The 25,122-nt window shown below is 34.5% G+C and overlaps 1 protein-coding gene across 1 annotated transcript in view; it reads left to right on the forward strand.

Moving 5' to 3' along the window:
• The first annotated feature begins 1,307 nt into the window (after positions 1 to 1,307).
• Positions 1,308 to 25,122, forward strand: part of ADAM7 (ADAM metallopeptidase domain 7) — a 46,352-nt gene continuing 22,537 nt past the window's right edge. Inside the window, exons 1-7 of the mRNA XM_032288552.1 lie at positions 1,308 to 1,516; positions 2,915 to 3,018; positions 7,724 to 7,800; positions 17,874 to 17,952; positions 19,314 to 19,390; positions 20,398 to 20,587; positions 22,371 to 22,424. Of these exons, the coding sequence (XP_032144443.1) occupies positions 1,465 to 1,516; positions 2,915 to 3,018; positions 7,724 to 7,800; positions 17,874 to 17,952; positions 19,314 to 19,390; positions 20,398 to 20,587; positions 22,371 to 22,424 (633 nt within the window). The 5' untranslated portion in view covers positions 1,308 to 1,464. The remainder of the gene's footprint in view (positions 1,517 to 2,914; positions 3,019 to 7,723; positions 7,801 to 17,873; positions 17,953 to 19,313; positions 19,391 to 20,397; positions 20,588 to 22,370; positions 22,425 to 25,122) is intronic.

A 25,122-nucleotide genomic window follows, 5' to 3' on the forward strand; every position in this document is an offset into this window, starting at 1 on the left:
TTAAATCCTGGGTAGAAGAGGATATGCCTACAAGTTGCCAGTGAACCAGGAAGAAGTTAAGAAGGCTATTGTGTCAAGGGAGCTAAATAAAACATTGCAAGAAGAAGGATGTTGTCAACAGTGCCATACGTGGTTGAGAGGGCAAATGAGACAAGGAAACAAAATATCTATTGGATATAGAAATGGTACAATCAGTGGCGATATTAGCCATTTCAGTAGAATAATAAAGCCAGATGCTAGAACTGGGACATATTAGGTTAAGTTGGAGGTAAGAAAATTACAAGGAGTCCAGATGATATCGTGTAATAAATTTAGCTGAAAAGGAAATGGGAAAGAAAATGACAGTGACATAGAGAATAAAGACTAGGATTTTTCAAGAAGGAGAGACTTTTGATTTGACTTAAAATGGTACCCCCATTTTAAGCCAAGGGACACTGATTTCCTTGCCTCCTTTCCAAGTCAGCTTATTTTATCCCAATTTGTACATATCACTGTCAATTTCCCTACATGGAAAGTGAGGATTATCTTTTATAATATTGCTATACATAGCTGCTAATTGGGAGCAAGTGAACTGTATGAGAACAGTTCTGTTTTTTAGTCACAGTGGATGAATGTTAATGCCAGGTGGATTTTTCCCCTTCTGTTTCCTTGTAGAAAAGGCAATCTTTGGAGCAGAGGGTCTAAATATCAAAAGGAAGCTTCCAATTGACATAGATTGATTCAGTTTGTGAAAATATTGAAGAGATATAGAGGTGAGAGAGAAATAGAATCCCAAACGAAGATAAAGAGATTCTATTGGCCATGGCCACACAACAAGAACACAGACATACAAATAGAATTGTCCAGGTCCTTTGCAAATTTGTCCATTAGTAATCTCTTTTTTTGTATTGATTTGAAAGACTTCTATATTATAAGGACACTTACTCCCACCTTTTGATCATTTATTGCACACATTTCTGGAGTTTGGGTTTATTTTAAAATTTCAATTAATATGTGATTTAGGCTATAGAAATTTTCAATATTTCTTACTTATTTTAACAAATGTTCCTTTATAGTTTTTACATGGGGTACTCTGCCTAGCAAGAATTTCACCGTCTTCAACCAAAGTATATATATAAATATTTTCAACATTTTTTTCTAAGACATTCTTGATTTTTTCCACTTTTGAAGTTTTCAGATATCTGAAATCAAATTTATATTAGACATAAGCCAGGAATCTATGTCCAGCCAACCTTCACCACCACCACAGAGGTTGTCTTTAATTAGAACATGATGTTCAGTCTCCAGGTTTTAGCCTCAAGCACCTAGCAAGTTGTGTAACTCCCTCAAGGAACACTTCCTCATGCTGGATCAAAACTGCCCACCTATCTGTGAGATGCTTCATCCCTGCAGTAGAAGTGAGGAGGAAGAAAGGTGAACGCCATTCTCAAGCACTTGTGCTCTCCCTCACCAGAATCATTCAGAATGCTTCCCGGGTATATATTCTTGATGATTTTTCTCATTCCTCAGGTTAAAGGTATGTCTTGCTCTTTTTATCAGGAGTTTCTTATTATGTTATGAGGCCATGTCTCTTTAGTCACAGACTTTAAGTTGTAAGTGATAAAAACTTTAATTGTGTTTTGGTGATTTTGCCGAGAGCTTCAACCGGATGGTGGCTAATCATGAGAGTCTATACATCTGGGTAATGCCATATCACTCTTGAATACTCTGACCCACAGTGAGGAGGAGGAGAAGGGAGTAGACAAGCACTGCATACCTGCAACCTGGCAGGCACTGTGCTGGCAGTAGCTGCTTTGTATGTTAAAGGGTTTAAAACTTGAAATTAATATCTTCACTTTACAGATAAGGAAAATGAGACTAGTATTTACAAATCAGAGAGATTAGATATCCTACTTATGGCCACACAGTTAACAAACTGGTAAAGCTTTGACTCAAATCAGAGCATATTCCAAAAAGCCCATGCCCTCTCCTCTGTATTGTTCTTTAAGAACCACACCTTAATCAAGCAGGACTCACCTCACAGGTGACTATCGAGGTGATAGGACATGAATAGAAGATTATGGTTAGCACTGATTCAGGGCTACCCAAAATTCTCTAACAGGTAAAGGTCTTATACTTAACTACGGGAGGTAAGACTTTAAATGCAAACAAACTGAAAGACCAAATTCAGTGATTTACATTTAAACAGACCAACAGTGCAGGCTTTGACAGGAGACAAAATCCGGAGACTGGCATGAGGAAAATAAAATGACAACTGTAGGCCGGTTTGGTGACTCACACCTGTAATCCCAGCACTTTGGGAGAATGAGGCAGGCAGATCACCTGAGGTCAAGAGTTTGAGACTAGCCTGGCCAATATGGTGAAACCCTGCCTCTACTAAAAATACAAAACTTAGCCAGGCATGGTGGTGTGCATGTGTAATCCTAGTTACTCCTGGCCAATATGGTGAAACACTGTCTCTACTAAAAATACAAAACTTAGCCAGGCGTGGTGGTGTGCCTGTGTAATCCTAGTTACTCTGGAGGCTGAGGTGGGAGAATCACTTGAACACAGGAGGTAGAGACTGCAGTAAGCCAAGATCATGCCACTTTACTCCAGCGTGGGTGACAGAGCGAGACTCTGTCTTAAGAAAACAAATAAACAAAATAAAAAATGAAATTATACCTGCAGAACAAGATGCAAATATGGAAAAATTAGAGGGACACCGATTTCTTTCCAAGTTTCCTTATATTCTCCTGATTTGTAAATATCAGTGTCAATTTCCTTGCCAGGAAAGTGGGAATAATATTTCATAGTGTTGCTGTCCATGGCTGCTAACTGGGGGAAAATGAACTGTATTAGAAAATTATGTTTTTCAGCCACTGTGGATGAATGTTAATGTCAGATGGATTTTCCCCCTTATGTTTTCTTGTAGAAAAGGTCGTCCTTGGAGTAGAGGGTCAACAACTGGTTCATCCTAAAAAGCTTCCTCTGATACAGAAACGAGATATTGAACACACCCATGATGATGACATACCGGTACAGGTTTTGACTTAGTAAATAAGATTTATTGCTTTCACAGGCATGTAGACAGTTGTCTCTGTCTCCAACCAGAAGCAAATAGGAAGAGAGGAGTTTCAATTTTCCTAAGGACTCCCATTCGTCACACAGTATGTGCTTGGGAATAAGCAACCTCTCAATGGGTTAGAAAACAAAAATGAGTAAAGCTCAGGTTTAAGGGAAACCATTCTAAATTTCCCAGTTTCTGAAGGAATTCCACCAATAGCTTTCCAGGCTGACTTATAACAACCTCATTTGTTCTGAGCTGGTGCCTGGAAAATGTCATCTTGAGCATTTTGCTTTCGCCGAGGGCTGCTATGCAGGTTTTTGTTTATAGAGACTGCGGCAAAGATGTACAACTTTCAGAGGAACTCAAAGGCCTGCTTGGTCTGTTGCTTAGAAGGGTATTTATTCAGATGTTAAAAATAAAGAAAAATATGTAAAATATTACTTTCAAAAGTAATGAATGCATATTATAGAAAATAGATAACATGTATGGGGGAACACACTTCAAAATTAGGATGTTTTCAGTTTCCACTGTAACAAAAGATATTAGATGAATGTCCTTAGATATTTATATTATGTACTTGATTTTAAGCCTTATGTTTTAATTTGGCTCATGGAGAATACTGATAGGCACTTTGCCCAAACGTACTATGGAAGTGCAAACCCTTCCCAATGAGTTTCTTCTGCCCACCATTCTCAATCCTAAATTAGATACATTTCAATTTTCTAAACAGTCCCATTTAAATCTCTTTCCTATGGCTTGAGATGATTCAAATAAAAAAACAACTCTCCATCACCTTCCATTTGGAAGTAATATGTAACTATTTTTCTTCAACACTTCTCTTTGCAAAGATTTTCCTCTTACTGTCCAACACTTTTCTCACTGTCTCAGACTTTGTCTTGGCTGAAGATTGGTACTTAGCTAACGGGGCATTCACCAACTTTCTACCACCCATTGCACATACACTGGTGGGCTCTTCTCACAACTACTGTCGTAAGATTTAATCAAGATTGATGTTAAAAATCTCATTATGGCCGGGCACAGTGGCTCACATCTTTAACCCTAGCACTTTGGGAGGCTGAGGTGGGCAGATCACTTGAGGCCAGGCATTCGAGACCAAACTGGCTAACATGTTGAAACCCCATCTCTACTAAAAACACAAAAATTAGCCAGCTGTGGTGGCTTGCACCTATAATCCCAGCTACTTGGGAAACTGAAGTGGAAAATCGCTTGAACCCAGGAGACAGAGGTTGCAGTGAGCCGAGATCAGATCATGCCACTGCACTCCAGCCTGGGCAACAGAGCAAGACTCTCTTAAAAAGTAAAAGTAAAATGAAATAAAAATCTCATTATGAATATGCCAGATAAGCTTGGATAAGGGCAAGAAATACAAACAATGAACCTAAAGCTTCTTGTAGTACCACAAAGTGCTCAAACAGACAAAACAAAATTCAAACTACAATGAGGGGGTCTTGTCAAAAGAATTCAGAAGCCAACAAAAAGAGCTCCCGATGGCCAAAGCTGCGATCATTTGAACAACAAAATAAATAATACTGTTTTGTGTTATAACATGAAATGTAAGCAAATATCATGAGCCCATAGTGTTATAAATACATGATTAAATAAATAATATATAATAATAAATACATACATAAATAAATGGAAAAACTGGACAGTTCTGAGAGAAGAATGAAATAATTTATGTAAATGCTGTCCTCACCAGGAGGTAGAACCTAAATCCACATCCTCTAAGTTTGGGCTGTAGATTGTGACATTCTTCCAGAGAGTACAATACTGAAGTGGGGAAAGAGTAATTTTACAGAGAGAAAGAAGAAAACACCACCTCAGCCAGGTGGTCAAGTTTAACACTTGTTAAGTCCAGAGGCTGGTAGGGTGTAATAAAATGGCACTTAGTATTGTGGTTTTCACCTCAAAATCCATGACCTCTGTTTAAGCATGAGAAAAACATGAGATCAAAAATAAATCATGAGACAGCGTACAAAATGCTTGAGGGGCACTCCCCATAAAGGCCCAGATCATAAAAAATTAAAAAATTCTGAGAAACTGTGAGGCTTGAGGAGGCTAAGGAGACATGACAGGTAAATGTAGTGTTGGGTCTGGTATCAGATCCTGAAAGAGTTAAAGTACATTTGGGAAAAACTAAGAAAACCTGAATAACTATAAGCTTTAATTAATAATATTATGTGAATCTGGGCTCATTCGATGTGGCAAATAGACTATAGCAATGTCAGATGTTAATAAACAGGGAAAACTGGGTGCAGAGTATGTGGAAACTCTCTGTACTATCTTTCAACTTTTCTGTAAATCTAAAATAATTCCAAAATAAAAAATTAAAAATCAAATTCTGTTATCGAAAACAATATTAGTGATATAATTTAAAATATCATATTTGACAATATTAACAATAATCTTTTAATATTTGTTAATATAAAATCCATATGTGAATTTCTAAAAAAGTTCCAGTGCCATCTTTACACCCATACAGCGCATACAGATACATGCAGACACACACACACACAGACACACACGCACATGCACATCTCTACACATACAACTCATCATGTTGCAAGATGTGACCAAACCCTTTCCATCTGATTGAGTACGTAGCCTAGTGTCTTTGCCTCCTACCTGTGAATTCTGTGTCTGTATGATAAAGGCATAATTTTATTGTTCAACTTGCAGTCAAAACAACCCTAACTAAGGCACACCTAACATTTAACAAATACAGAGCTCTCTTTCCCGACCTCCTAGCTGCCCCTCTTGAGATCCTTCTTGCTACAGTAGCACAGCTCTGCAAGTTAAACCAATCAGGAATCCAGGCTCAGTCTTGACTGCTCCCTTACTCCATCTACCACTGAGCCTTGTAAATTCCAGCATGTAAATGTCTTTCAAAGTTATCTACTCCTTACTCCTTTGCTCGTATCACCTGCATTCTTCAACAACCTTAAATGGTTTTCCTGGCTACAGTACTGAGTTTTGCTAATCCATTGCCTATAGTAAGTAAAGTACCAAAACACCATACTTGCTACTGCATGCTTCTGCCTAGATATTTAGCGTCTCTTTGTTCTTAAGGCCAAATCCTTGACTTACTAGGTTGTTCATGGTTTACTCTTTTCCGCGTTGTCATTTCATTTCTATTCAACTTACACTTGATTTTCCAGCAATATTCAACCTCTCTCTGTTCTTCAAATGTGTCATGTTCCTTCCTGGCTCAGGCCCTCGGCATGTGCTGTTGCGTGCCCCTGCCTTCTCCTTGCGATATCCCTGGCACAGTCCTTCCATTTCTCCTGTTACCATGCTCATTACACTCCTCTACGTGTGCTTGGTTATCCAGTTTTTCTCTGCCAAGCAGGGGTTTCTACACTACTGTGTTTTCCATATTATCATTGTGCCTGAAATAGCAGCCAATGAATAAATGAACAGTCATCTCAAAGAAACGTGCAACAAATATGACCAACCTCCAAATCTTTAAATTATAGAGAATTTTTATGAAGCATGAAGAAAGAAAATACCATAAAAGAAAATGGTGAAAGGATATGAATCATAATCCATATGAAAACTACAAATAACTAAATGCATAAAGGAAAGGTATTGATGTAAATAATCTTCCAGAGAGATAATTTATCACAATAAGTTATTTCATTGTATGAAATATTTGTATTAATCATAATTTCTATTAATGGAAGAACTGCTATAAATTGATGGTGAAGTTCTGAATGTGTGCACTTCCTTTCTTTGGGATAGTTTGGAAATATTTAACAGAAGCTTTAAATTTTTTTTCATGTCATTGAAAATGCAGCTTTGTCCAACTATAGGGAATACCCCAAACCAAATTTCTGATAGTAAATACAGATTAAGTAAATAACGTTTCACTCACATTTTGCTTAGCTGCCTAAAGACACATACTATAAAATAATTTCTTAAAATAAGAAATAGTCATGATTTATCATTGAGTGGATAGTAAACAAAAAACTGTGTGCATGAAATTGTTTTAAAAATGCATGAACAGGATATCTCTGTATAGGGCTGCTGCTTAGACATATGGTAACTGGTGTATCTTGGTTGAGGAGAGAATATGCATTTTCCGTTTCATTGTATTTTATAACTAGAAACAAAGCCCTTTGAAATTTTTAGTTAAAATATAACTAGGAGGAGTTATAAAATATAACTGGGAGAAAAATATAAGTAAATATATTCATAGTATAATATAAATAATGATAATATAAATATATTATAAACTATATTATATCATTAATTTACTATATTAACTTATATCAATTATATTAATTGTAATTATTTAATGATCATAATTTTCATTATTAATCTATATTAAAATATGATATTCTATATTATATCAATATCCATAATATAAATATGACCATAATAAAATATATCTAAACTAAACATAATTATATTTTATTCTATTCTAAATATAACTAAAAGAAATTTAGTTATAAAATATGACTAGAAGGAGGTTTGTAAAATCCTCCTTTTAATATTAGCTCTCTATCAATTAATCTTTATCAGTATTTAGCATTTGGCTGAAAGGACTGCTGGGTGGATTGGAGACAGGGAACGTTCACCTGTAGCACTGCCTGCTCCAGCACACGCTAAGTGAGCCCACGCTGAAGTCATGTTATGCATCTTCTTTTTTAGAATAAGTATGAAGAAGAATTATTGTATGAAATAAAACTAAATAGAAAAACTTTAATCCTTCATCTTCTAAGATCCAGGTAAGTTCTATTGTGATTCCAGTACCTTATGGATTTTAGTAGTTATGGTATGCCAGTTTTCATAAAAACTGCCAGTGAAGTGAATTCCTCAAGTCATTGTTTTTTGTATGTAATCTGAATTTTTCCTCTTCAAATAAAAGATCTTCACGTGTAAGCCAATCACATCTCAAAAGCTTAAAGACAATCATAGATGCCACTGTTCTCCCGTGCCTCAACAACTCCACACTGTGCATACTTGGACTTTTTCGAGCTCTGTGTAGTCACTCTAAGAACGGGGTTAATACATTACTGTGTTGGGTCAGTGGAATAAAAGAAAATTGAAAAATATGGTTTTTAAAGTGACTTCTAAGTTGTGTAAACTAGATATCCACTGCAGAGTAAACTAAGAACTGTAGAGCATTTGCTTCATCAAGACATCTTGTGTAGCCAAATACTGTAATTCCAATGCATATAACTTCCTTCATTGGTTTTCTTCAAAAGAATCTCTATTGTTGCTGTTGTTTAATTTTCATCTTTTTTCTGTTGGGCCATTTCTACACATAATAGCTCTGTCTCTGAGCACCAGATATTAAAAGGATGAGGAGCCGTCAGATGGTAAGTAGAAAGAGGAAATGAGACTGGTCTATTAGATAAAAGAAAATAACAAAACACACACACACACACACTCTCTCTCTCTCTCTCTCTCTCTCTCTCTCTGACCCCAAGCCCTCATTTATTCTGAATCCCTCACTGGACAAATGTGCAGAATAATAAACTTAGTTCCATAACCATATTGACAACATATTTAGACTCTGCATATTTTTACCTTCTCAGCATGAAAGAAGCTAACATTAATTGAGAGATTTCTATCTCTTCCCTCAAGTTATTTTTCAACTCCTGAAAAACTTATATAAGACAGATACTGTTTAATTTGCACTTTACTGAGGAAGAATCATAGGTTCACTGAAAAGATAACTAGTCTGGATTCACAAAGCTCATAAGCACATGATGATGCAGATGATCTGACTGGAGAGTTTCAAGTCACTTTCACAATTACCCCAGGCTTCCTATGCCTCTGAGTCAATTTCATTGTGTTAGCCATTGTTTAATTCTGGTAAACAGCCTAGAGTGGTATGTTATTTAATTGTACATACACAGGACAGTTTAATCTAATTTCAGCATCTCTAATAGGCAACACTGACTCATTCCCTCAGGTCTACAAAGTAAGTGAATGTAATGTGTACCACACAGCCTCCAAATCTGTGAATATTATGTAATTGGATGTTTTTATAATTCAATAACAAACAGAAACTGATCTTATTAATTTAGACATCTAGTTGTCATTTTCTCCATGACCACTTTTTTCAACATTTCCCCTGTAAGTTTCACTCAGCTTGGTTTTAATAATAACACATACTTATTTTATAAACTCCTGTTGAGAAATAGTGATGAATCTTTCTAGGACAACAATGTTAAATCAGACTGTATGTTTATTCCACAGAAACACTGATTGGGTCAACTTCGTTTTCACTACAATAAATCCATTAACAGATGAAGAGTTTTATTTGCACGTGTATATGAATCACTAGAAATATTAATTTAGAATCTACTATAAAACCAAGCAATTTATTAAATATTTTACATTTGCTATTTCAAAACAACCACTAAATAATTATATTTACCTGTTGCATCTAGTTCATGCTCCCAAACACTGTATTATGAAAAAATTTTAACACATAGAGCAGAATTTTCAAAGTACATATACCCACTAATATATACATATACCAATAGACCCATTAAGATATACATACATATACATACTCATTACTATTTCTGTTTTATGCCATCTTCCTCATCTATCCTTTCATCCATTTATCAATCCATTTATTTGTCATGTTATTTTTATGCATTTCAAATTATATTACAAACATCAGTTTACTTTCCCCTCAATACATGAATAAGCTTAGCATTAGAGTTTCGTATTTGTTTTTGGTTTGTTTGTTTGTTTTGAGATACAGCCACACTCTGTCACTCAGGCTGGAGTGCAGTGGCACAATCAAGGCTCACTGCAGCCTTGATCTCAACCTCCTGGGCTCAGGTGATCCTCCCACCTCAGCCTCCCAAGTAGCTGGGATGACTACAGGCGCATGCCGTCATGCCCAGCTAATTGTATTTTATAGAGAGATGGAGTTTTATCATGTTGTCCAGGCTGGTCTGAAACTCTTAGGCTCAAGCAACTCCTGCCTTGGCCTCCCAAAGTGCTAGGATTACAGGTATGAGCCACTGCACCTGGCCTAATATATGTTAATAATTAAATCTTTCTTTGTGTAACATTGTCATAAAATGAAATGCATAAATCTTAAATGTGCATCTACATATTTGTTGCATTTTATGTATGTATGTATGTAAATATGTATGTATATATGTATTCATTTATTATAATTTGACAAACTATAGTTGTATATATTTATGGGACCAAAGTGATGTTATAATTCATGAATACAATGTGAAATGATTAAATCAAACAAATTAACATGTCCATCACCTCAAATACTTACTTTTTGTGGTGAGAACACTTAAAATTTACTCTTCTGAGATTTTGTGTGGTAAAACACACTAGTATTAAGTAAATTCACTGTGCTATGCAATAGGTATCAATAAAACACAAACTAAATTATTTATCCTATGAAACCTGGGCTTTGTACCCTTTGACCATCATCTCCCCCTTTTTCCTACAGCTCCAGTCTCTGGTAACCACCATTTTACTCTCTGCTTCTGTGAGTTCAATTTTTTTAGAGTGCACATAGAAATGAGATCATGCAGTATTTGTCTTCCTGTGCCTAGCTTTTTTCATTTGGCATAATGCTCTCCAATCCCATTTATGTTGTCACAAGTGACAGAATTTTCTTCTGTTTTAAGGCTGAACATTATTCCACTGTGGATCTTTACCATATTCTCTTAATCTATTCATCTGTTGGTGGACGCCTAGGTTGATTCCATAATTTGGCTATTGTAAATAATGTTGCAGTGAACATGGGGATGAAGACATCTTTTCCACATGGTGATTTCAAATCTTTGACATAAACACCCAGAAGTAGAATTGCTGGGTCCATCCATTGAGTTCTGGAAAGTGCACATACTTACAAAACTCCTATAAAAATACAGAAATGTCACTCAGAAAAGTTCTTCATGCTTCTTCCTAGTCACCTCTTGTTAAAATTTGTCCTTGGAAGTTTTTTTGTTTTGTTTTGTTTTTGCCATAGATTACTTTTTTCCATTCTGGAAATTCTTAAAACAAGAATCACACTACCTGTATTCTTTTGTATAAGACTTTTAAAATTTGGCATACTGATGCTGAGATTCATTCATGTTGCTGCATTTATCAGAAGTTTGCTTTATTTTCCTGTACTATTCTGTTGGATAAATATACTGCAGCAGTGTATGAGAATACTAGCTGCTCTATGTATTCATCACTTTTTATTGTCACTTTAAAAAATTTTAGCTATACTAGTTGGTTAGTTGTCATATTTAATTTTTATTAAATATCTGTTTCCTGTTGAAAACTTTTTTATGTGCTTATTTGACCATTTGTATATCTTCTTTTGTCTTTAAATATTTATCCATTTTTATTGGGTTATTTGTCCTGTTATTATTGAGTTCAAGGAGATTTTTTTTTTCCTCACTATGTCATCCAGACTGGAGTAGAGCGGCATAATCTTGGCTCACTGCAACCTCTGCCTCCCTGGTTCGAGTGACTCTTATGCCTCTCTGCCTTCTCAGAAGCTGAGACTACAGGCATCTGCCACCATGCCCAGCTAATTTTTTGTATTTTGGTAGAGACTGGGTTTCACCATGTTGGCCAGGTTGGTCTTGAACTCCTGAGCTCAGGCAATCCACCCACCTCAGCTTCCCACACTGTTAGGATTACAGGCATAAGCCACCATATAATTTGGATACCAGCTCTTAGTCAAATATAGTTCTCATTTTCTTTTTTCTTGTCTGTAGCCTTTTAAGTATTTGTTTTTAATTGTGTCTTTTAACAAGTAAAAATGAAATTTTAATTTTTCAATTTCTTTCTTTAAGATCATCAGTTTCTTTTTTCTTTTTTAAAATTTTATATTTATTTATTTATTTAACTTCTGGTACACATGTGCAGATCTTGCAGGATTGTTACATAGGTATACACATGCCATCGTGGTTTGCTCTTTCCATCCCCCCATCACCTATATTCTTTTTTTTTTTCCATTTATTTATTTCACTTTCTAGGACCTAAGAAACATTGCCTACCTGCAAGTCACAAAGATATGTGTTTTCTTCCACACTCTTCATAGTGTTAGCTTTTAGTTTTGGTCTGTTATAACCTTAAATTTGTGAGCATGTGTGCGTGTGTGTGTGTGTGTGTGTGTGTGTGTGTGTGTGATTTGCTGGAGAAGTCAATATTCTTGTTTTTCCATATTTATAGCCAGTTATCCCAGTCCATTTTGTTGAATTGTCTTTCTCATGCAATTGGATTACCTGAGCACCTTTGGCCAAAATCAAATGACTATTTCTGGGCTCTCTATTCTATCTTATTCATCTATTTTCAGCTTGTAAGCCATGACTACACTGCCTTCATTACTGCAGCTTTTTAGTATACCTTAAAGGCACAATGTGTAACTCTTCTAATCAGAACTGTTTATTTTTTCTAGGTTTTTTGCATTTCTCTATAAAATTTAGAATCATCTTGGAAATTTCTATTAAAAAGCCTGCTGGAATTTTATTGAATTTCATTTTAACTCATTGAATCTATAGATAAGTTTGGAGAGCCCTAACATCTCAATAATGCTGAGTATTCATGTCATAACTCATCTGCCTTAATGTTTATCAACATGTTTTAAAGTTTACAATCTACAGCTCTCACCTGTCTTTTGTTAAATTTATTTCTAAATATTTACTGCTCATGGAGGTCTTATAAGATGAATTATTTTTATTACTTCATTTTTCTATTATTTGCATCTACTATATAAAAGAAAAATTGATTATTTAATTTTAGCTTTGGATTTCAGAAGCATTAGTAAATGAATTTATTGATTGTTTTGTACAGTACATAGAAATCTTCTAGGAAATTTACCATCATGTCATCTAAAAATACTGATAGTTTTATCTTCCTCTCTGATTATTATTTCTTTTATTTCTATACTTTATGACAATAGCCAGGATCTTCATTACAATTTTACTAGAAAGGAGTGAGGGGAACCTTACGCTTCTCCTGATCTTAAAGGGAATGCATTCAATATTAAATGATTAATATAACAGTACCTGTACATTTGTCATTGATGTACTTTATCAGATTAAGAAAGTTCCTTGAAAAGTTTGCTTAAACTATTTTGTCTGAATCCAGTGAAATGTCCATATGACAGTATACAATGATTTTGGTTCATGATACATTATTTTATGATAAATTACTGTATTTAGTTTGCTAATATCTTATTAAAGGTTTTTGAAATTATGTTACTGATTGCTATTCTGTGTTCCTAGTTTTTGCAATAGATCTGTCACATTTTGATAATAAACTATGTTGGGCTCCTGAGTTGGGAAATATTCTCTCCTATATTTTCTAAAATAAATTATTTATTTTCAAAGTGTTTGACAGAATTTATAAATGAACCTGCATGTGCCTTGAGCATATTTTTGTGTACGCATAGGAAAGAGGTCTTATAACAAATTCAAGTTTATTGATAAGGGGTTATTCAAAGTTTCTAATGTATCGTGCATTAGTTGTAAATTACAGTTTTCAAGAAAAAGTTCTATTTCACTTAAGTTGCTCCATTTTTTGGCACAAAGTGTTTCATACAATCATGTTATAATTTTTTAAAATGTAATAATTTATTTAGTGATAACATTTTTTTAAATTTCTAACATTGGTAATTTGGATCCTTCCTCCTTCATGATCAACCTAAAAGGGGCTATCAATTGTTGACCTTTTATTTATTTAGTTATTGTTAATTTTGTTTTGTTTTGTTTTTGAGACAGAGTCCCACTTTGTTTCCCAGGCTGGAGTGCAGTGGTATGATCATGGCTACTGCAGCCTCAGTTTCCCAGCCTCAAGTCTTCCTCCCAACTCAGCCTCCTAAGTAGCTAAGACTATAGGCATGCACCATCATGCCTGGCTAGTTGTTTTAAAAACTTTTTGTAAAGACAGGGTTTCACCACATTGCCCAGGCTGGTCTTGAACTCTGAGGCTCCAGCAATTCTCCTGCCTTGGCCTCCCAAACTGCTGGGGTTATGAAGAGTAAGCCATCATGCCTGGCCTGATCTTTTCTTTAGCTTCGTGAATAATTGTTATTGGTTGTCTATTTATTTCACTGATCTCTTTTATTATTTGCATTATTTTTTTGTTCTTATTGTTTATTTTTCTCTGGTTATACAAATGTTTAATATTTTGTAAGTATTTAAAATATTAATGTCATAGCATTTCCCTCAAGTCTTCATTTAGATACATCTCAAAAATCTTGATATGTTTCATTTTTATTATCATTTATTTCAAAATATCTTGTTTCTTTTGGGATTTCTTCTTTGAGTCACGAATCATTTTAAAGTATGTTATTTAATGACCAATGTTTGTATTTGTTTGAATTTTTAAAACGTATCTTTAGGCCAATCATTTGTGTATTTTGCAGTTTGTTATCTGATATTAACATAGCTAGTCCAGTCTGCTTATGTTTAATATATAAATAAGATACTATTCTTTTATTCATTTCCTTTCAATGTATCTGTGTCTTTACATTTAAAATGTGTCTTTTGTAAGACAGAAATTAGTTTGATCCTCATTTTTGGTGCATTCCAATAATCTCTGATTTTTAAGAGCAATGTTAACATTAACACTGAATGTTAGGGTTATTCCTTTTTAATAGGTTAACATTTAATGTTAATATTAACATTCCTGTTAACATTACATTAAATGTTATGGTTAGTATGGTTGGAGTTATTTCATTTCTGTTTATCTCCTCTGTTATTTTTTTTTTTTCCTTTGAACTTTGGCTTACTTTATTTATTTTTCACTTTACCTACTGGCTTCTTTTTAATCTGTTAACTTCATAACAATGACTCCATTATATTTAATTTTCATTTTAGAGATTGCAGCATATACTTACAATTATTAAGTTATTATTTATGGTTAATATCATGTCGTTTTATGTAAAATGCAAATACATTGAAGTAAGTTCACTTACGCATACGACTTATTTGTACAAAGTTGTCGTATATATACACACATCTATATACACTATTAATCTCATGATGCATGACTATAATTTTTGCTTTAAACCTTTATATGTATCTTATGTGAAAATATGTTTTAGTTTATTCATTTATTTATCATTTCTTAGCTCTCCCTTTTTGTTAGAGGTTCTGTTTTTCATGTGTTGTAATTTCGTTCAGACTGAAGAACTTACACCAATTTTTGTGGCATGGATCTGTGACAAAAATTTACCTCAGTTTTATTTTATCTGCAAGCCTTTATTTTGTCTTCCTTCCTGAAGGCTATTTTGCTGTATATAAAATTCTGAGTTCACCGATTTTCTGTATTAAGAAAGGTTGATGATTGATGATGTTCTCCTCTCTCCTGGCCCACAGTCTCTAATGCAATGTTAACAGTCATGTAAATTTCTGTCCTCAGTATGTGTCGTGTTGTCTTTCTCTTTCTGGGTTAGAGATTTTGTCTTTATTTCTGATACTCTGCAATCTGACAGTGATGTGCAAAGGAGTGACTTTCTTCATATACGTGCTGCTTGATGTTTGCTGAACTTCTTGAAATTATAACTTATGTCTTTACCAAATTGGGTAATTTTCTGCTACTACTTTTCTGTTTTTTTTTCTATGACACCCTTTCCCCACTTTTTCACACTCCACTTATCAGTATGTTACATCTTTGATATAACCTACATGGCTCTGAAGCTCTACTTTTTTTTTTCTGACCCTTTTTCAGGTTAGGTAACTTCTACTGATCTCTCATTGAGTTTGTCAACTCTTTCTTTTATCAGTTGTGTTCTTATTTTAAGTACGTCCAGTAAAACTTTTATCTAGGTATTTTTCAGTTATAAGATTTTCAATTTGTTTTTTGAAAAATATAACTTCCATTTATCTGCCACAGTTGTACATTGACAGTAATTCAATGTTTTATGTTTCTTCATTGTGTTAATTTGAATTATGAACAATTTGAACATTATATGAAACAGGCTCTGAATTCTGCTGTTCTGCTGAAAAGTTCTGATATTTTCATTTTATTTGGAGATGAACTTTGCTGGACTTAAACTGCAAATTCTGTATTTTGGATGGCAGTTCAAATTATAGTTCAGTTTCTTCATTCTTAGCAGGGCTACTTTTAGCCTATCCCTCACATGTCATAGTTCAGGAAAAATTCTGAATTTGAGACTGAGTTTGTTTACAGAACTGAGGATTCTCCTTGCTCTCATTTTTTTTTCCCCCATGAGAGGGCAGGGAGAATCCTCATTTCTGTAAACAATTACTGTGTTCTGTGTACATTCCTATTACTGTGATTACTCCAAATCCTGTTATATGGCTTTTCAAATCAGAACAACAGTGGTTTTCCAGCAGAGTTTTTTTCATTCTCTATAAGGTAGACTTCAGCCTGACCTCATGCTAAATGCTATATAACTGGAAAGCTCATCTCATGCTGTGCCTTCTTCTGTTTCTCAGGCTGTGGCTTCTTCACATCTCATGCTGTGCCTTCTTCCCCCTGCCTCTTTTCCTTTCCCTAAGGATGCTGACATTCCTTCAGAGTCTTCCTGCTTTTGCTCAGTGCCTAGATCCTTTAGGTACTTTCTTTATATATCTTATCCAGAACTAAAAAATTATACATCAAATGTCTGTCTGATAATAGCTTATTCAGCCATAGCAGAAGCGAAATGCTTTATTTCATTCATTTTAAACATTAGTTCAGCATTTATTTATTTTTTTTTCTTGGCCATTCTTAATATTCCAAATACTATCTTAGAAACCAGGAGATACAAATAAATGAAAATGAAAAAGTCCCTTTCCTAAGGTAGTTACAAGTAACCTGGTAGACTGACATGAAATACATTGGGATGAACAAACAATATTGGTACGTCAAATTGGATATGTTTTCTATTTATGTACACCCCTTAATCTGAGAGTAATATTTAAAATTTGGGATATTTGGAGTCAAAACAGCAGCAACAATAACAAAAAATAAAAATGAAACCAAGAACATGTAATAGCAGCCACACACGTGGCCCATATAGCCTTGAATGCTTATTATCTTCGCCTAAACAGAAAAGGTTTGCTGACCTCTAAAATACATAATAAAAATGTGGCAAACGTGAAAATGAACATCTTTGGAAGTGTGAAATATACCTTAGGAAGGAATCTCAAAATCTGATTGATGGAATCAGGAAGTATGTTTTGGACTGATTTTTGAAGAATCTAGGAGTTTCTTATGTTCAGGTTGGTATCAAAAAGTGGCCATGAGTAGTCCAAAAAGATGTTAAAGAAAAATTATTCAATGACAGTTGTTAAAGCACTGTAAGGCAGGCTTTATTCAGGTCCATCACTATAGACATAGAGACCACTGCAATGGTAGGGTCTTGCCACGCGGGAGACAGACTGATTGGGCTCAATTCCAAATATAGCATTGCTAATATGAATTTATTATAATTAATACACTGCTTTTATCTAAATATGTCGCTGTTAGGTTATTACATACTAAGACATATTCATCACATCTATCTTATGATGTCTTATATTAGTCACATATATTAATGCATGTATTTTGCATTAATTTTGGTCTCAGATTTTTGCTTAGATAACATTTTCTCCAAGTTATTTAAAAAATAGTACTTTGCTAAAACTGCCAGAATTTACTTTCTAGCTTTTCTACAGTCTTTACGAACCATTATATTCAGGAAGAAAGCCTTTTTCTATCAGTGGGCTTGATTTTGCTTTACTGTTTTTAGTAGAAGAGGGTCTTACTGAGATTTAGAAGCAACCTAGACACTTCTCCATCACATTATTGGTTTTATCTGTCAGATTTTTAAATGAACAAATCTCACCACCTCTCTGCCCTCTTTTTTCAGGGAGTTCCTAGGCTCAAATTACAGTGAAACATTCTACTCCATGAAAGGAGAAGCGTTCACCAGGCATCCTCAGATCACGGTATCTTATGGGACATTCCTACGTCTCTTCTCTAAAAGCAGTATTTCCTAATGTGATCTAGAGACCCTGTTCTAGCTGTACAAGCTGCTCTAGAAAGTACTACGTCGGAAATAAGTTCTGAATTGATTACTCTCACTGAAAAATTTTAGAGTAAAAAATATAATCCTGTGGACCCTGAAGGAAGCTGCTGACTGCCTAACAAGCAAATCTGTAACTGCTAATATATCTTTCTTTTCCTAAACTGATTTCTATACACTCAATATGGTGTTAAGTCTAAAGAGGGTAAAGCAAGACACCAAAAATATAAGGCACCTTATGAGACTGTGATCAAGCTAAATGGATAAAATCCGAAGCTATGAAAAACTTTAAAATCTCCATTCATTGATCCTTATGTGATTCTCACCACCTTGCCCAGTTTTTCTGATGCACCAATGTTGAGGTCTTTTCTTCAATCCTCAAATGATTTTTCATTCATTTGTTATTATTGTTCCATTAATTTTAATAAAATATATTTACAGATTTTATTTTTATACCCCCAATGCTTTTTTCCAAAACTTGTCCTCTGTAACCTTCTACCAAGAACATTGCCTTTTTTAAAATTTTATCAAAACTATACATTTAAAAATGTATTTCCTCCTTTTAAAGCAACTGTCAACTTCTATGAGAGCTAAGTCTTCATGCAATCTTCAAAACAGGACAAGAGGAAAACTGGGTAACATTCTTCTCTGCAGGGAGTGGGTTATTTGTGAGGGTGTGAGGTTCTGGAGGGCCATAAAAAATGTCATTCATAGACAGGATTTGAACACATGGAAATAATGGGAAAAGTAATTACCTGATTGGACTACCATGGGCAGAGCATCCAGCAGGCAGTAACAAAGAGACCAACTTGATTGAAGCAGAGAGGCAGGAGAGAAAGGCATTAGGGGAACTGGTTGGAGAGGGGGACCTAGTTTTAATGATAATCAAGCATTTGGCTTAATTTCATGGGCAACTGGGAAAAATTATATTATCACAGAAAGGTTACTATGGCAAAAATTGTATTGTGGATTAAGAAGTAATATTTCTAAGGAAAAGGGCCACATTTCTAAAACTACTGTCATCACTAACAGATTATTTAATTTTTAGGGGAAGGATCTATACTTTGCTTTACACAAAATAATAACATAATTAAGGTAAAAGGTCTCTGAAGCAGGCTCAAATATTTCCAAATGAGAGAATTTAATGAATAGATGCATGAACAAATATCAATGCAATTCGTCAAAATAAAATGTTGATATATTCTGAACAAAAACTATTTATATATTAAATTTGCATAATATCAATACTTATACATAAAGTAATAGAGTCTTCTTTTATTTTAGGATCACTGCTTTTACCAAGGATCCATTGTACATGAATATGATTCAGCTGCCAGTATCAGTACGTGTAATGGTCTAAGGTAATGCAGAATGTCTTTCTTTGTTCTTTATGAGTTTCCTATGGATTTTCAAAGAAATTAACTTTGTTGATTTGGTTTTATCAGTCCTGGTATGTAGAAAAATTCATGAGACAAAAGCTACTGTGGATTTTTATCAGTTTCAGCTGTAGTCTGTGGTTTATGTTTTGACAAAGAGATGTCTAATGCATAGTCCTGAACAAGACAAGCTTTGCAGTACATGGATAAGGGATTCACATTTGGAAGATTACTGAAAATCATTTAGTCTGGCCTCTCATTTTGCAGATCAGGGTATTGACTGAAATTAGAGACTTTCTCCTGAATATTCCATTTGCTAGCGATAAAACTGAGTATAAAACCCAGGTCTTTTTAATGAGAATTTTGTAAATTCCCATTATACAATAATGCTCAACTCATTTAGGTTTTTACTAAATCAAACTGTGTTTACAGTCTTTCGAAAGTAAAAAATCAGAAGTAAAGCCTATAGTTCTCTATACATCACAGACAAAGAAGGACAATGTGGAGAGGTAAAGAATAGGACAAGAATGAAGCTCTGTCTTTAATTATGAGAAATTTACTTGAATAGTTCTCAGTATTTTCAAGAACGAGAACTCCCTTTAATGACACAATGATCACATACTAGTATTTTTACTTTCATAAATTTACTTTCATATTTATCCCATGTCAAGACAGACAAAGAAACTCACAAAATTTTTGCAATAACTCCTAAGTGGTTCACAACCACCATTGGGACTTGCTACTCTACCTGTACTCAAAGCAGATATTGGACTGTTAAACTTCTGAAAATCCAGTAAGTTGACTCTTAGAAAAAAGGTACTGATTCAGTCAAAGGTTATGTATCATCACATTTCCTTACCAATGAAAGCACCCTCCTGCATGTTCATGAAGCACTGGTTTTGTAGTTTCTCTTTCGTGAAGAGGCAAAGTCAATAAAATAAAATAGAGCAGTTATAGACCTTGAGTAGACATTGTGTTCCCAATTTCTACAGGGGATTCTTCAGAGTAAATGACCAAAGATACCTCATTGAACCAGTGAAATATTCAGATGAGGGAGAACATTTGGTGTTCAAATATAACCCAAGGGTGCCTTTTGTTGCCAATTTTTCCTGTATGGAGCTTAATTTTACCAGGAAAACTGTCCCAGAGGATACTGAATCTAAAGGAGACTACAAAATGAAAGTGAGTAATTTATTACTAAATCATCTTTACCCCATATGAAACACTTTTTATTTTCTTGATTATGCCTACGAGAAAGTCTGCGTCCAGCTAGTGAAATCTAAGTGCTACTTTGAGTCTGGCACTTCATCTACTACTTGAAATTTGAAAACTTTCATTTTTGTTATCTATGTAAAAAGTATTTATTTCATAGATTAAATCTCAGTTTGTTTCATCAGTTTCCAAAAAGGATGATTCTACAATCCTACATGTAGATTGAAAGCATTGGGGCTATAAGTAGTTGGAAATAATGAAATTTGTAACGTCCTAAAACCTAATCTAGAGATACTGTCTTTCCTTGTCTTCCCTGCCATTTTTTGCATTTATTGATGAACAGCTATGTTCTTCCCTTCTTATCATCCAAACGTTTTAACAATTAAGGATAAAACAGGTTCAGTTTTTGGTGGGATGATTGCATAAATGTACTCCTTGGAGCTTTAGGCTTTTCTGTAGAACAAATCCATATCCCCTTAAATTCCTAGTGGATGTTAGCCTGTAAACTACATGGTTGTTTTTCTTCTTCATATGTCCATGATTCATACAGTGTCTGAAACATACTGGATGTCAAATGAATGTTTCTTGATTGAATAAATCACCAAATAAATGATTACTTAGTCCACAGAAAAATGGTCTCGCCAAATCTCTGAACAGTTTACCTCCGGCTTGTCCTCAGAGAATATGCACGTACCTCAGTGCTTGCATACTGAAAGCTGAACACTTAGAAGAATTTCCTGATATTGGTGTTTGATAGAAATAAAAGATCAGCCAGGCGAGGTGGCTTAAGCCTGTAATCCCAGCACTTTGGGAGGCTGAGGTAGGCAGATCATTTGAGGTCAGGAGTTCGAGACCAGTCTGGACAACATGATGAAATCCTGTCTCTGCTAAAAATACAAAATAAATGGCCGGGTAGTAGTAGCATGCACCTGTAATTCCAGCTAGTTGGTAGGCTAAAGCAGAAGAATCAGTTGAACCCAGGTGGCGGAGATTGCAGTGAGCCAAGATCGTATCACTGCACTCCAGTCTGGGTGACAGCGAAACTTGTCTCAAAATAAAAATAAAAAATAAAACAAAATATCTATGAATAACAAAACTTATACATGTTTCCTTGGAATTGAGACTACTGCAAATTTGAAGGTTGGGAGAAATGTAGTCAGTCCTGTTAGTACAGCTGATGTTTTAACTCTCAGGTACAGATGGATGTTTTCACATGAGCTTACTAATGAAGCATTTACTCAGTAAATGAAAAACAAAAACAAAAACAAAAAACCCTAAATGTTAAAGTATGTGTTTATGATTATCTACAACTCTTATTTGATCTGAAAACCTAAAAAGAGCAGTACAAAAAAGAGCTAATGCATGCTGGGCTTAATACCTAGCTGACAGGTTGGTAAGTGCAGGAAACCACCATAGCACATGTTTACCTGCGTAATAAACCCACACATCCTGCACATGGACCCTGGAAATTAAAAAATTAAATCTTAAAAAAAGGAACGTAAAAAAGAAAGTCAAATAGGAAACATTGTTTCCATAATAATAAAATCTGGTGCATAGGACCCCATGTTTAATCATAGAGTAGATCTCATTTAGATAAATTCATACAATTTTTATATATTCATGTGCCTTCCCTTTTTGTATCAATAATATTAACATTTCTTACCATGAAAATATTAGGGTTTTTCTTTCCAACTTAAAGGGTTAAGATAAAAGGTATTAATTATATTTCACTGAATTTTCCTTAAATTTACAGGGCATCTACAATGAAAAGTATGTTGAATTGTTCATTGTTGCTGATGATACTGTGGTAAGTTTTCAACTGAATATTTTTCTCTTTATTCTTCCTTGTAGAACTTGTAGTTATGATTCTAGCATAGAAAAAAAGGTATTCTAATCAGAGTTCCAATCTAGGCTCAAGTCCTACTTTTAGCTTCCCAAAACAGACACACATAAGAGACTGTGGGGTTCTTTGCCCAATAGCAGACTGAGCCAAAATAGAACATTCCTCCCCATTAAGAACATATGGAAATGCTGAATGACATATAAAATGTTGAAAATATTTTAGCAAACTATTGTTAAGCTCAAAAGAAAAAGTGGAAAATCTCCAAGTACTAAAAATGAAGAAGAAAATCTCAATCAGAGCAGTAAGTAAAATTCAAAGGCTTGGTGACCCCGATATATAGAATACAAAAAGAGACAAGAAATTAAACCTCATGAGAAGAAAATACTGAAACTTGGAAATGAGTCCTCTGCATCATTCTCAGAAAAGGGAACTAGAAATGTGCCGCAGAAACTGTAAGAGGTGAAGGAAATTTTCTGTCTTCCTGTAGCCATGAGCAGGTAAAATGTTACACAGGGGAAAACAAATCCCGTGTTTGTGTTATGCACAGATGTGCGACATGATATTATATATTTATACAGATGCAGAATTGCCAAGCAAATTTTTAAATATAAAAGCTTATTAGAGGCCTGCAAAACTGCTGGAGGTCAAGTCAAAAATGCCCTAAAATGACTTTTTAATAATCCAAGATAAAATGAACCACATGAGGAAGAGTCAACCAATTTAAAGAAAAGGAGAATAAGCTCACCAGGAGCTGTAAATCATCCAGTGATATTTCAGACTATGCTGTAACATTACATTACATGTTTAAAGTTATTAAAGGTGTAAAGATGAATAAAAATGACATTAAAATAATTAGAAAAGACTGGACAAAAGGGCAGGCATACTTGTTTTAACATTTATAAAAGGAAAAATTATATACCATTGAAAAAATTAAACAGAAGATTAGACACACGTGAAGAAAGAATTAGTGAATTAAAGAATGGAGGAGTTAGAGAAACCACCATTTCTCCAGAGAAATAAAAAGTTGGAAACTGTAAAAGAGAATATAAGAGACATCAGTTCAGAATACAAAGTTTATGAAGAGTGAGTGAGATTGATTGGATGACAGATGACAAATGAGAGACAATTCTTGAGAATTTTCTAGAAGTAAAGGAATAAGTAAATCGGATAACATGGAGAAAAATGTCTGAATATCAAAGACAAAGAAAAAACCTTTAAAAATCAACTATAAGAAGGAGATAGATTGCCTATAAGTAAACCACAAACAGAGCATATGTTTTAAACAAAAGAAGACATAGGATTCTAAAACAGTAGGTTCAAACAGTTAATGCAATATGTTGTATAATTTAAATTGAGTACTAAAATATCAGACAAGGATAATAGGTTGGGAGAAAAAAATCATACTTAAAATGTTCAACAGAATTTTAGATTAGGAATGTAAAGTTAGTCACAATTTCACACTTTGTAAGTAAGGCATGAGTGTTAAATTTTAATAATAATAATATATATGTTATTAAAGACTAAGAAGAGTTTATTAAAATTTTAACTCGGATACTAAGGAGAAGGGTTGCTTGGTGTGACTTTAGCTGCATTAAAACGGGCTTTATATGTATAGCTCTTACACATGCGGCTTTAATAGTGTCAAAATATTTAAGGGTTTCTTTATTTAGAGAAGTTCCTGTGGTAAGTCATCCATTTTCATTTGACAAATAGTTAATGAACATCCAATATGCTAGATTCTGAGTATTAATGATATATATGATAGCCAAATAAAAAGGCAGCAGAGGTCAGGTGCGGTGGCTCACATCTGTAATACCAGAAGTTTGGGAAGCCAAGGTGGAAGGATTGTTTAAGACCAGGAGTTTGAGACCAGAGAAAGACCCCATCACTTCAAGAAAAGAAAAAAAATTAGCTGGGTGTGGTGGTGTATACCTGTGATCCCAGCTACATGGGAGGCTGAGACAGGAGGATCACTTGGGCTCAGGAGGTTAAGGGTACAATGAGCCATGTTCACCCCACTGTACTCCAGCCTAGGTGACAGAGCAAGACCTTGTCCCAAGGAACAACAATAACAGAAAGGGCAAGAAAGCAAGGGAAGGGTAGAAAATTCGAGCATTCCAGTCGTATAAAATAAGGAAACCAAAGGCAGTCTTTGGAAACAAGTTGAGATGTTTACATATCTTGAAGATAGTGAGGAATTCTCAGCAGGAAAGTGAAGTGAGGATATAGATGATGCTCCCAGAGCTAACAAGTTGAAAAAAAAAGAACAGGACACAAATGTCTGAATCCTGGGAAACACCAACCATTAAATAAAGATTTGTCAATAAAAGTGCAAATCTCACACCTAACCATTCCTCATTCCTCTTCTCTGGTTGAAAATCACTGATTGACAAAGTACCTGATCTTTGTGATCCCTAAGATAGCCTCTGAATCTTTCTCCACGGTCAATTTTAGGCAGTGAATTCTTATCAATCAATCAATAGAAATCCTGTTGTGAAATATATTTATTATCCAGCATTTAAGGAGATAATGGAAATGCGCAATAAAATAGCAGGAGTGTACGGAGTAATAGAAACCAAGAAATTAAGAAATTTATTGAAACAGAAAATGTTCAACATTAAACGTGGACAAGATGACCATAAAGGAAAATATGTTTGCAATG

Source organism: Sapajus apella, unplaced genomic scaffold (genome assembly GCF_009761245.1).
Source record: "Sapajus apella isolate SASKATOON/1434 unplaced genomic scaffold, GSC_monkey_1.0 scaffold21, whole genome shotgun sequence".
In the NCBI taxonomy this organism is placed as follows: domain Eukaryota; kingdom Metazoa; phylum Chordata; class Mammalia; order Primates; family Cebidae; genus Sapajus; species Sapajus apella.